This window comes from Perca fluviatilis, chromosome 5, assembly GCF_010015445.1.
Source record: "Perca fluviatilis chromosome 5, GENO_Pfluv_1.0, whole genome shotgun sequence".
In the NCBI taxonomy this organism is placed as follows: Eukaryota; Metazoa; Chordata; class Actinopteri; order Perciformes; family Percidae; genus Perca; species Perca fluviatilis.
Window position 1 is genome coordinate 11898329 of NC_053116.1, and position 14453 is coordinate 11912781.

The 14453-nt window shown below is 41.2% G+C and overlaps 1 protein-coding gene across 1 annotated transcript; it reads right to left on the reverse strand.

Annotated features, from left to right (window-relative positions):
- Nucleotides 1–489: 489 nt before the first annotated feature.
- On the reverse strand, nucleotides 490–9285 carry scrt2 (scratch family zinc finger 2). The gene is made up of 2 exons (XM_039801638.1): nucleotides 8613–9285; nucleotides 490–5151 (listed from the first exon to the last, which is right to left on the reverse strand). Exons 1-2 carry the CDS (start codon nucleotides 8761–8763, stop codon nucleotides 4352–4354), a joined length of 951 nt encoding a protein of 316 aa, XP_039657572.1. The 5' UTR covers nucleotides 8764–9285; the 3' UTR covers nucleotides 490–4351.
- Between the last annotated feature and the right edge of the window lie 5168 nt (nucleotides 9286–14453).

Genomic DNA, 14453 nt, shown 5'->3' on the forward strand with positions numbered 1-14453 from the left:
AGGGCTTAATAGTGGTGGAACAGATGCTTCTGCTTTTGATAACGCCGGCATCTTAGGAACTCTTATTCAAAGCTATATTGGTGTTGCCGGGCCCTCTGACCGTGCATGTACCTCAGCTGCTGTGAAAAACTAGAGGATATTGGCATTTTTGTTAGCTAATTGACAGTAGAGCTTATAAAAGTCATCGAACATTGACAGAGGAGGCTACAGCTGATGGCACATTATAGTCATTACTATAATTACTCACTGTGTTAATGTTAACTAAGGGCTATTTCAAACAGATCCAAGAGTTATCATTTTTTATCAGTGTCAGAAAAAGGTTTAAGAAAGATATAACAGTAAATCAAATGAGCCGGTTGGCCTGTCAATGAACACCTGCAGGTTGTGTGTGTCTGCATGTTTTCTCTTAATAAAAATGAAAAACATCCTTTTTGTCCTTTTAATAAAATCTGTTGACAGTTTTAAAAGAAACAAGAGTGAGCTTGTAGGTTCCTTGTGCTATTGTTTTTATTAACGTTATCATTGCTATTGTTGTCATCATTATTAATTGTAGCAGAACAAGATAAATCAAAACACCCCTCAGCAATCATGGCTTAAGTTTCTTCATACTCAGCTGGAACAGAGAGATAGAAAGAGAGAAAGAGAGAGAGAGAGAGAGAGAGAGAGAGAGAGAAAGTGGAAAATCTTAATCAGTTTTTTTTTTTTCTTTGAGGACCATATGGAAGGTTTCAAGCAGCCAACCATATGTTGAAGGCTTTTGTCATGGAAATCATACTTTTTGGCACTTTTTCATTGCGCAGCCAAGCCGGGCACATAAATAAAAGAAAACAAGAACAGAAAAATCATACAGAACATGATCAAATCTTTGAGAATACACAGAGTTTGAAGTTGTTTTGTCTGTAACTTACAACAGATAGCTTTTTAATCAAGACACTCCCTGATTCGCGTGGCCACCCAGACTGCAATTGGTACCTGTATTTGTCTTCTTTTTAATAAAAAAAAAAGACAACATGAATAGAAAAAGAGCAATTAAATGTCTACATGCATTGTCATATTATTGCTGTGATATATTTACAAATATATTTACAAAAATCATCAAAGAGGAACAATGTTTCCCTACATCTAAATTCAGAAGTTTAGAATCCAATTGTGCCTCCCTTTCTCTCAATTAATATCTTCTCTGAGGACGATCTGTAATGCTGCCAGTTTTAGATCTAAGCCTACAGTACATTTTCAATTGGTGTTTTTAATGATCTCAATGCTTTTATCTGCCTCATTAAAAAGCAGTCCCCAGGTTTTGGAGATGCATTATAGCTGTGTCCCACAGTAAAACATGAAACATATAAAAAAAATAAAAATCTATAGGAAGTAGTGAATTCTGCATTAGTTCAATAATACGGCGAGGTGCCAAACTGTGTGTTCTGCAAGTTAATCAGGAGCCAGGTGGTTTGGATGCTCTCATGCAGTGATTCAGCTGTAGCACTTAGACGACCATTGACAGGATGATGGTGAAGCAGGGACGAGAGGGCGGACAAATGGAGCAGAAACTCCTCTTTCCTCTCTTTTCTCCTCAGTTTTGTGTTTTGTTTTGTTTTTAGGGCGAGCTCAGCATTGCTGCGATGGTGTCATCCATTTGGAATATGCAAATAGCTGACAGTGCATTTGCCTGCTGGTGCTTGACCTTCCCTTTGGAGGTCTCTCACCGACTCAATTACGCTCCCTATCTGCAGTCTGTCTGCAAACACCTGTTATCCTCCCACACTCTGCCACCCTCCGCCAATCCCTCTTCAACACATCTCATCCTCGGTGCGTCTGTTTAGAGGCAGTTGGGATGGGATGAGGATGGCTGGTAGGGGAGGGGAAGCGACAAGAGGCATGGACAAATGATGGGGGAGTTAGAAGTGCATTACAGCGCGTCGTTTTATTACAACAATCTTTTTAAAAAAAAACTCTCTCTACCAAGACAGTTCACGTCAAGATCATTTCCATCAGTGCTGGTTAGGACGTGTATATACCTCCATCCATTCTCTCTTTTGACACCTCAGAGATTTTCTTAGCTTTTTTTTAACTGCACAGAATAATTTGGCAGCAGTAGTGACCGTTTACCTAACTGTATTTTAATGCTTTCTTATGTCAGTGACCTAAATTTATTAGAATGATTGTTGTGTAACCTTCTAACATTTCAGTCAAATCACACCTGCCTTTCAGCTGCCGGAAGAGATTTGTTTTTACCTGGTTTCTCATTAAAACAAGAGACAAGTTAAAATAATAATACTATTATAGAATAGCAGCCTTTTCCAGTCAAATGAACACCTGTAGCAGTTTTGGACTCGCTGCATATAGGATTGAGTGTTGCTCATTGTCACTGCATCACTATCATTATTGCTTTTGCACCTTTGAAATGTTGGTGTATATATATATATATAATTACACCTACCATTATTATATAACCGATAGTGTTACATTTTCATAGCGATGTGTACATGCACATCACCGTCGGCCATTTCTGGGACTTATTTATTGCCTGAGATTTAAAGACAAAAAGGGCCAAACATCTCCAGTCACGAGGAGGCAGCTGGACTATTGGAAAACAGCAAGATGGAGAATATTTTAGTTTTTTGTTTTCATCGTTTCTTTTTATTGCCCTAAATCGACTGAAAACAGGACAGCTGTGATTGTTATACATGTCAGTTGCTGTGTCAGTAAAGTTATTGCCACGGAAACAATTCTGCATTCATTCGTTTGAAGTCTCCTAACACTGGTACTGTACATTGTTCCTCTTTAAAAAACTAAGTCCAATGGACTCTCTACAGTTTTCATGCATATAAACATTTTCTTTGAAGATCAGCAGCATCTTACAAGGTCAATGGATGTTCATTTTTTAAATTATAAACAATAAATAAATACATGGTAATTAACAAATAAGCAAGTCTTCAATAAATACACAAAATAAGGTGAATAAATTAATAAATAGGTAAATAGGTAGATAAATAAAGTATTTACATGATAAATAGATGGTATGCATCTAAACCGTGGGCGGAGCCTGGAGCGACATATAAAACAGACAAACAGAATAATTTGACTGTCACTTTGTAACTGAGGGTGTGTTAGTCCATACCTTCACTCTGAGGTAACACTGGCGAGGGGGAGCACCTCAAACACTGGGTGAAGATTGCTCTTTAAGACTGGACGATTCACCATAAAGGCAGCAGAGTTTATGCAAGCCACCGTGGTGGAGGAAGAACAACGAGAGTTTTCATTGCTATAGACAAGTCAACTGCACATGGCACTTATAACAATAGATCATTTGGTCTGGCTCCCAGTGTTTTTGTCCAAGTCTGTACATCAGGGTGAGACTATGAATTGGATGTGTGATAACCTGTTCAACAGGCCTGTTTTAAAATCACTGCTCTTGCAGATATGAATTGAATGACCTATGGCCTATGATCGTGTATAGCTTATTTAAATTATTTCTTTTTGAATACCCACAGTTACAAAGATGCTTTAGATCAACAAGGGATAATAAGCACAAAAAAATAAATTTAGAAAAATCAAATAGAAAAATAACATCCGTTGAATTGAAACATTGGTGTGGAAAAAGGGGTTTGTCTTTTTACCTTTTTAAAATGATCTCCCTTTTTTGCAAATACTGTCATAGTTCACATTTTCATAAAAAGTTCATGTTGGCAGTTGCAAAAGAATTCAATTCTTAGCAAATAAAAAGCAGCATAAAAATACAAGAGGTCATTTTGTCTCTAAAAAACAAAAGAACACTGTTAGTCCTTTTTTATGTTTTTTTTTTCATTTTCTCATTGCTATTTGCTATAAAATATCAGGAATCTAAATATTATTACTATTGATATCAATATCATTATAGTCATTGATAAAAATTCACATGCCAGGCCTCATATATAATTGTGTGTGTGTGTGTGTGTGTGTGTGTGAGTGTGTCTCTGTGTGTATGTGCACACGTGCGTACATCTTTGTGTGTGTGTGTGTGTGTGTGTGTGTATTTGCATACATGTCCGTGTGAGTGTATGTGTGTTTACATGTGCCCACGTCCGTGCGAGCACATGTTGCTTAATTGTGTACAACTATCATCTACAGTCTCTATTTGGGGGAAGGTTGTTTGATTGTATGTTTCTGTGGACGATTAGCTACTGTGCAGGGAAAAAAATCCAGCATCTTTTGAAATTGTCTTTGCCATAATCATTAGAGTTTCTTCACGTAATCTCAGTGAAAATATTGCTTTCTAAAAAAAGGGAAGAAAAAAGGCATGGAGGGCAGAGTGAACAGGGTTATTGGTTGTGAACCTACAACAGGGGTTCAAAATGTAGCTTCTTCCTCGTGGTTAGTTTTCTGATCCAGAGTCGTCTTCGTCCGCAGAGCCCTTGAAGCAAGCTGACTCATAGTGCTTGTTCAGGTAGGACTTGAGAGCGAAGGTCTTATTGCAGCGCTTGCATCTGTAGTGCTTGAAGGCAGAGTGTGTTTGCATGTGGGCGCGGAGGTTTGAACGGTCAGCAAAGGCTTTGCCACAGTGTGCGCAGGCAAAGGGCTTCTCCCCCGTGTGTGAGCGCATGTGGCCTTGAAGGAGCCACGGCCGACTGAAGGCCTTGCTGCACACGTCGCACTTGTGCTTGAGGTCGTGGGTGAGGATGTGCATGGCCAACGCTGGCATGGACACGTACACTTTGTTACACGTGGGACACTTGCGGGCCATCTTGCTGTCGAGGCTGCGGTGCGTCTGCTTGTGTCTGCTGAGGTTGGAGGAGGTGGCGTAGGTCTTGCCGCACTCGTTGCAGGAGTGGCGTGCCGTGCCAGCTCCCTTCTCCTGAGCCCCACCGTTGGCACTGCTGCTTCTCGAGCCCCCTCCGCGACTCTCGGTGTCTCCCTTTCGCCTTGAGCGCCCGTCAGAGATGAAGAAGGCATCCATGGTGTAACCCTCGGCCAGGGCCTCCGACTCACCGCTGTAGAAGCCGCTGGCTGTCATGCCAGACTGGGGGCTGTCGGGGTGCTTCAGGTCGGGGTCACAGTACTCCTCTCCGCTGCTCACCTGGGTGTAGAGGGGATCTGACACCGGCGAGGCCAGCTTCAGCTCCATTTTCTTCTCCCCCTGGTACACAGATGGCGTGATGTAATCCTGGATGTAGCCTGAGTAAGAGACACACGCAAACACAGTTGGCCAGGGGTTGTGATGGATAAGGACACAGTGACATGCTGGTGATTACGTGATTATCATGTTGGATGATTGCCCTTCATAAAATGGTGAAAGAGTGAGTAGCAGCACAGAGCAAATTGCATTTTTTCCAGAACTCACAGATTGTACGCACAATAGTGCAGTGATGCAGGGAAACATGACGCACGCAGCTGCATTTAGGAAGGGTGCAATCTTACAGTGAGGATGAGCACTAGATAATAGCTCATCAAAGAAGTCTCCTGTGTAGAAAGATGTCTCAAATAAATTAGTCTCATTGATAAGACCTCTTCTTCATTCAATGAATGTTCATGTTTCAACTCTAAACCTTAACAAAGACCTTATTTCTCCAGAATTTTTTATTTTGGCAAGGTGTTTGTATTTTTTTAATGTGAGTGTTTTGATTTGAAAGTACTTTCTAAATCAATTACTACATTTTTTTTGTTTTTGGACCAGGTGAACGTGTTTTACTTCCTGATGCTTACATCCTGTAGGATTTCATGCTACAGTACTTTTAAGCATGATGCAGCAAAGCACAAAGCACCACAAGTGATTTAAAATGTCCCCAAATGTACAGAGCATGACTTCAGAGAGATATATATTTTTGTTGGCATCATTCATGTCTTTCCTTTCCCATTGAAGCAGCCCAGTGCCAGTGGAGCTAAAAGGCTTGCTGGCAGCTAAATGCATCCAAACAGAACTCAATACATTCTTACGCTGTGACTCTTTGGAGCTGAATTAATACTAAATGTATTTTACCTACAGGGTTGATATTCAATTGGTTGAACATATGAGTTCAAATATAAAATGTGTTGAAATTCCTTTCCTGAGAGAATTAGTGCATAACTGCAGAGAAAAAAAGCCAATTCCTAAGCACTGTGTGCAGCAAGCAGTGGAAATTAGGTATTGACTGCTTTTTAATGAAATTCAAAGTTTTGAACTGATCAATAGGCTATCATATGTAAAATAGTGCAGCTGTGGAGAAGATAGAAATAGTGCAAGGAACAGATCAAGTATCTGCGACACACAATAATAGTTTATTGAGCACAGTGTGCTTGAGGCCTGATAATGTGAGACACGTTGTTTGGGAAGAGGGGTCACCTGTCTGCAGCAGCAAGCACACTGAAGTGCCTTCAAGAAACAGGCCATTAAGAAATCAGTTGAAGTGCTCTCTTACTACAGCGTCTCCATTCCCAAGGGTTTCTGTTCACACACCCACTCTGTCAAAGACATGACCATGACACCCGGGGACAGGGAAACACCAGGCCTGTGCACACATTATTATTATGCTGCACTGCATGGGTTCACTGTTTTTAACTACGCAGATGGTGTTTGTCCGAGAGAGAGAGAGAGAGAGAGAGAGAGAGAGAGAGAGAGAGAGAGCAACACTTCTTCTTTTTTTTCAAAAACTATATTTTTAAAAAGAAGAAATATTATCTTCTTTGTTTTTTTAACAAAATTCTTACAATTACAATACAATGTACAAATGCTGCAGCTTCAACAATATCCACTTGTTTTACAGTCACACTATAGACTGTTTGAATATAGCTGAAGGGCCTCTGCACTACGTGCATGGCCCTTATTTTTTATTTTTTTTCAACAAAACATACTGTGTCAATGTAAGCAGAGTTGTTGACTGTATTTCAATTACCCAAGGTCAGTCATGGAGCTCATCATTTAGGACCCGCGCTGTATCAGCCCTTACAGCTCATAGGCTCGTTTCTCTAATGCAAAGTAAGCATGTAATTAATGGACCCTCTCAGCCACCCCTCTTTGTTGTTCGACAGACACTCAAGTCAAATGTCTCCACAATGGGGGGAAAGAAAATCTCCTGGCACGGCAGAAGTGCTGATGTTAGGTATTTCAGCCACGCTGTGAATTCTTTTATTTCCCTTCTCTCTTTTTTTTGGGACTCAGCACAAAAAAGATTCTTTTGTTCAAATTAAATGCCTTTTGTCGACACCAATGTAGTGCCTTAACGCACTTTTCTTCCTTTTAATATAATGCTTATTTTTCATGGTGTTGAACAATAGATTCAGGAACAATAGAGAGCGACAAGAATTACATACACATGGATAATTTAATAAGAATATAAACTGGTGCAGCAGGAAATCTAAATAACATTCATTACAAGCTACTAAATATGCCTGGTGAATATATAGAAAATGCACGTTTTTATTTCTTGCCATAATTCCTTAGACTTTCCCCAGTTAGTTATTTCCATTTTAGCAAACCATTATACTTTACAAACCAATCCAGACATTTTTAATTCCTCTAATCCTGATCCACCTAAAATTCACTGAACCTCGTTATTGACGCGGTTGAATAACAGGTGGGCACCATCACAACATTAAGCTGTGGACTGTGAAGCCTCTCTCTCTGGGTAAATACCCTAACAAATCATAACAAAGACACAGATATGGCCCTTTAAACGTGGCCACAAAATGGAAGCGGCGAGCTTAAAGCAGAGCGTGAAAGTGAAGGTCGCCTCTCGGCTCTGAGTGGAGCTGACCGTGGCCGGTCTGTGTGTTGACCACAGTGCAGCTATGTGCCTTTCTTCATGTTTACTGTACAACCTCTGTCACGTGATCAGCCTCATTGCTGCCCCAAGCATTTTTGTCTCCTTTTTCTCCTTCGCTTTGCTATCCCTTCAGCCCAGCTCCCCACCTCCCTCCTGGCTGTACTGTACAGTGTGTTGATGTCTCTTGTGGCGGCGATAGGCCTGCATGGCTGAAACTCTAACCCCTGCTAGTTTTCAAACGCCCGGAAGGAAGAGAAAGATGTAGTGGAGCGATGGGGGTGGGGAGACTGTGCATGCTCCATTTGGATGGGAAGAGGGGGGCAAGGGAGGATCGGACCGTGATGGGAACTCAAGGACAATAACAGCTAAGGACAAATTTATCATCCGATACTCATCTCCTCATATTCATGAATTTTTTGAGTCCACATGAGGACCAGATGTAGTCAGCCTATGCTGTGTTCAGCCACCACAGGGTTGGTGCAGTCATACAAATACGTAACTGGAGCTTCTCCTGATTATACACACGTTCTGTTCCCTATTTACATAAGCTAATCCGTGGCTGTGACCTGAATTGTGTCTGTCCTTCACTGGAGTCAAAAAACAAAAGTCTGGGAGCAGGGTGATGGGGGGTGGGGTACCACTAAAGAGGATTATTTAGGATATTGATTCATCAAAATCAGCTGACTGCGTGTAACATTAATTTACACACTACGAGTATGTTCTTGGCTGAGGGGAAAAAAACAAAATCTCACACCAACACAAAAACAAAAGAGGATGCCATCTGTGCTAAGTGTGGAAATGTCAGACATGCTGAAATCAGCACCGGAGCTGTCTACAGGCAGGAGTGCTAACACATCTTTAACTGGAGCGGGGCAGACTGGAGGCATGTTAACTCACCATTCTCGCTGAGACGAACCCCAAGGCTGGTCACCGAGTCTGTGATGGAGCGTGCAAAAGTGAACGAGTCGTCCAGGTGGTGATGATGATTGGAAGTGGCCGAAGAGAAATCATCAAGCTTGATCTTCTTCACCAAAAATGAGCGGGGCATGTTTCAATGGATAAAAACACAGAGCTGAGAAAAACGCATGAGAAAAAAAATGAAAGACCCTCTGAGGAAGCACACGAGCAGAGCTGGCTTGACGGTAATCCTTGCGTTTAATGTGAAGACAACGGCCAAAAACATAAGATAAGAAAGAAAATGGAAACCAGTGGATAACAAGGCTGACGGCAATGCTGTGTGATACTCTCTGGCTCCCCCAGCTTCCCCCAGAAAAATAAAAAAATAAAAAATAAAAGCGATCCTGTTCAGCACTGGATAGCTCCTGTGATGCAGCAGGCTTAAGGGACCAGTGAGGAAGAGAAGAGATGGAGACAGACAGAGAGAGGAGGGAGAGAGACTGTCAGACTAGCTGAGATCAGCAATCACGCCAGCCTTTATATGGGGCACAGGCAGTGGAAGATCAGGTGGTGCTGCGAAATGGAGCTGCTTAGCTTTAATCCATCAAATGTCCCCGGGGACACACATCAAATTACTACTGAACCGTCTGTGCATTCGCACACAGACAGAGGAGAAAGAACACAGCCAGACCCCCACTGCCCCCACTGCTGCTCCCCCTTCTACTCCCCTCCCTCTTTCACCCCGCTTATGCTCCGTGCTCGGAGGAGGAGTAAAGGAGGAGGGCAGACAATGGAGATGTGCATGAGAGCACACTCAGTGTCCTGTCCCCCATTGTTTTCAGATGAAGTGGCACAGTTTATGTTTGCCTTGTACAGGCGCTGCCTCCCTCATGTCATCTCTGTTGCCTCAAACAGCCTCAAACGTTTCTGTCCCTTCTGTCCCTGTACTTGCATGCTGAGAGCACACGTACAGTACAGCAGAGGTTAGCCGAGCGTCTGGGAGTGCTGGACCTTTTTCTTTTAAAAAAAAAGAAAAAGAAAAGCTGCACTGGATTCCAGCACTGTTGACGAGCGGGCTTTGGGGATGTGCTAGTGCTGCACTGCTCAGCTTGTCTCTCTCCCTCCCCATTACCACTGCACAGATGTGTGTCCTGCCATGCGTGGCAGTGAATTATCTGATTAATTAATTACATCTTTTTTGATTAGGGTGAAATCTAGAATTAGATCCGTGCTTGCTAATGTGGCTAGATATCTCTGGGTTGGTTTTGTATTTGTGTGGACTTGTTAGCTGACTCATTTTACATTCCACGTTGTATTTTCATCATTAGAGATCAACATTTGTTGGTCCCTTGTTAGAATAAATGAAAGTAAAACATTCATACACAAAAATTAAAATCTCGTTGCCGTTTGTAAAAGCAGCAGTGGAACGTTTTCAAGTGAAACAGAAATGATGCACCTGTTTGATTCACTATCAACAGGAAACACTTGTGTCACATCACTTGTTTGAATGAATGTTTCACTGCATTAAATCAACAAAATGATTGACTGCTAAAGGGAAACTAGCATTCTATTCATGGTAAATCACATCATATCAGTGGAGGAAGTGTAGGCTTTAGAAAATACTGCAGATCTCTTGTCTATTTTCTTCTGTTCAACGTTTTGTCTATTGTGTTTGGTGATGGTAAACTCATGAAAAAGCATTATATAAAAATATAAAAGTTTTTAAATAGTCATCTTTGTAATATGTGTTACTGGTTACGGTTAGTTTGCCAAGTATTTATTTTATTCATTTAAAATAAAGTCTTCAAAATGTCAAAATAGTGAAAAAGCCCTTGTGACATGTTTAAATTGCTTTGTTTGTGCGTAAAAATCCAGAGATATTTAATCTACATCAAATGAAGCAAAAGAAATTAGACAAAACGTGATCTACAAATTGAATTTCACAGACTAATTGTTTCAGCACTGCATTAAATTGTACATCTTTTTGTTATTATTTCAACGGTCAAAATACCTCTTTGTTGTAATGCTGTTAGATAGATGAATCTTGGATATTCAAAATATTTACCAAATCATTTTTGTAGTTGCTTTATCACAAGTCAGATTCAGCCATGAAATGTTTAAAAAATTAAATACCACTTGTAGATTCATCTGGAAAAATTTCAAAAAGTCCCCCAACCGTCCGTTCCCAAAAGGTTTATCTTACGACTGAATTCATCTATTTAGCATTTACATGTTGATACGGGTTGTGTTTAAATGTGTTTAAAGGTGCTATATATTTATCCAGACGTTTAGGGGTGCCCCCTAGCTCGGGTCGCTCTAAATCCTCCCTGCCACTAACAGTGACCCTGCAGCTCGGTCCTGACAGTTTTCAAGAGGGGACGGTGTTAAATCAGTGAGGTCAGGATTTATCACACGTATGTGATTGTACATCACAGCACAAGTTCACATTGCTGTCACCAAGCCAAGCTTGTAGTGCCGAGGCAAAGACGAGAAAGGTCACGGGAAGAATCATTGTCTAAAACGATGAGGGCTTTTTGTTTTTGTGGTGAATGATCTTTTTTTTAATAAACACTCTTTTGTATGAGTCCCATTGTGAAACAATATTTAAGTGAAATGAGCAATTCCAGCTCTTTAATAATCGAAGTGCACCACAAGATACTCGACTCATCCAGCCTTCAACATAAGCTTCTTGGGTTTGGGTTGTTGCAAAGATCATGATTTGTTCATGAGAACAAATGATGTTGTAATAGAATAGAAAAGAAAAGAGTTTACTGCAGACATCTATTAAAAAAGGGTACATTAAAACACATCCAGACAGGACTATTAAAAGACATTTACATAAAAACACAACACACAATAGACTCTACGTTAAAAGGAGCACCAGGTACTCGATGGTGAGGACTGAATCAAGGTTAAATAAATAGATATAAAGTGCTGTGTGCTACGGTAGCAAGCTGGCTAAATGAACAATCAACCTCCCTTGACTCGTACTGAATTGAACCTTTCCAGCAGCTTCTCAAACCCGACACTTCTTGAACTACAGCTCACCTGCGTAGCAGAAACTCTCATTATTCGGCTCTTACAGTGCAGTGGAGCACAGCCAGTTTACCTCTTTAAAGTATAAACATTGCACGCTACCATCATTATGGCCGAGTTTTGTGGAAACGCAGTATTTATGTGGTGGTAGTAGGATTGGGCAACAATTCAATTGCAGGCTGCAACTAACAATTATTTTTAATTATGGATTAATTGTTTAGTCTATAAAAATGTCAAGAAGTGGTGAAAAAGTACTTACCACACCTTCCCATAACCCAAAGTGACATCTTCAAATGTCAATTATACATTGCAAAAAAAAGCAGCCTATCCTTTCAGTTGAGATGCACTTATAAACAGTTGAGACTAACTATAAAGAAATTAAATCAAAATAGTTAGTTTATCCCCTGATTATTTTCTCTCTCAATCAACAAATGAATTGACTAATTGTTTTAGCTGTAAATGTGACACTATGTTCATAATGTGTTACAGTTTTCCCAAACTCTGCTGTTCAGATGGTTAACAAAATGACTTCATTAAGGTGTTTGTTTTACGTGTGCGCGGAGATTTTTCTGATGTAAAGCATAACAGTGGAATATTATTGAACATCAAGTTAATGATTTTATATGAATATATTTGCCATATCCTAATCCTTAAGTATTGATAGTGGGAAAACACTCTAACACTGATGTCGGCCATATCACCCAGGCCTCGCTGATGATGGAGCAAGCCACCTCAGCAGCAGCAGCAGTTTACATTAGTGTTAGATTAAATATTCTGCTGAACATTAACATAATCTGCAGATGAATTATTGCATCATTCCAACACATTTGACTTTAACTGATTTAATTGGATGAAAGAATGCAACAAGTAAGCAACAGGTTTCGAGGTGGATTGGGACCAACAAAAGGAAAACCCGCTGTGATTGAAACATCTCTCAGGTTACTTGTATCCAGCAGCAGGCCATTTGTTTCCTGCTCCTCCACCTCCTCCTCCTCCTCCTCCTCCTCCTCCTCCTCCTCCTCCTCCTCCTCCTCCTCCTCCTCCCTCGCTTCCTCCTCCTCATGCCGGAGCTCCGGTCCACTTATGGCCCCCAGACTCCCTCTGACATGTGGTCACTGCCTCAGGACGTTACCATAGCGACTGCCCCCCTCGGGCTGGAGGAATGGTTTTTACGCTGCGGTGCTGGAACGGGGGGGAGGGGGGGCTCAGCTCCGGTCAGATGGGGGTGGGTGGTGGGGTGGGTAGAGGCTGTGATACAATCAGCCTCATTACCATCCTGTATGGCCCTCCAGGGTTATGGAGATGACCTGACCGGCCGATTGAATGAAGTCAATCTAGTTGATTTGTTCCTTTACACTGTTCCATAACAGAGACACCACCGACAACTGAACCATTCACATGAACACTTATTTCACTTATCTCCATTCAGGCACTGATGCACATGAAGTCTGATTAATCATTTGACTTCCAGCTAGATCAAACGTAAAAAAAAAAAAAAAAAAAAAAAGACCAAAGACAAAATATGATTTCCACTTGGATTGTTATGCATTAAACCTGAAACATCCGCGTCTCATACTCGGCACTGCTTATATAATGTCACTCTGAGCTTGTTGGGCTAGGTGAAGAGAAGCTAAGAGTCCATTAGGCAGAGCCATCTATAATTTACCTCACGCTTGCTTACTGGGTCACTTCAATGAGGCTTTTTTTTTTTTTGCGGTTTACTGTTGTCTGTTTTTTTTAGAAAGAAAAGAGCTGCTGGTGATGAAAACGTTCAAATTAGAACATGAACACACATTAGATTCAACAAGTATTTATTTAAAAATATAATTCCTATTTAAAGGCATTTTGCGGCAGCGTTAATGCATGTGTTTGGCACAAAAATCCTTTTTCCACAGACACCAATCAGCCATGGCTCAGTGAAGAAGGTCATGAAACCAATATTTAACATTTTACTGTGGATTTGCAGTCTAACATGAAGTCTGAATGGACCTTAACTGCCTCTCCAGCCTTACTGTAACGAATGCTGTTTGGCAGATAGTGCAGTGTATCACTCATGCCCTATTTGGCTTGTGTCTGCCTGTTGTCCTGCATGTATCTCGGAGCGTGTGTGCATTTGTTGTCCATGGGCAACTGTTCAGTAAATAGGGCAATTAAGTGTGAAAAGCAGAAAGGAGCTAGCATGTTCCTATCTCTTTGGTGGGGGAGATAATTTATGCTAATAACATCTCTACCGCTCAAGCTGCCCAAAAATGATAGCAGACCCTTTTGGCTTCAGAAGAATCTTTTCATCCTCTTGGAGAGAGAAAAAAAAAGTGGTTTCTCAACACCTTGCAAATAAGACAGCTGTGTGGCAGTGAATGGATCTCTCTCCCTCTCTCTCTCTGCCTTTCATCTCCAGATGATAATCTTTTTTCTCCTTCACTGTCTTGCATGGTGCATGTTTGTTCTTCATTTAGCCTGTGGAATACTTGAAACCTAGTTTCCCCTCCATCTCCCCCCTGCTCTCTCTTGTAGCCTCACACACAATCTATCATCATTTTTCCTTCAAGAGCCGTCATAGGAAGTAGCAGCATCTGTGAATGTATTACTGCGAATAGCATCCTATGCATGAGCGATGCTTCTTAATAACACTTAAGAAGAAACTCGAGCTTAGTATGCTGTTCATGTGGCATAAATTCCTCTATCATACTGAGGGGCACAGAGGCATTGGGTGGCTGTGGGGAGCAGGGGCCATGATGGCGGTCCAATAAATAACGTCAGTGAAAGTGGGAGCAATAAACCATATGAGATCTCTACCAGCTACCC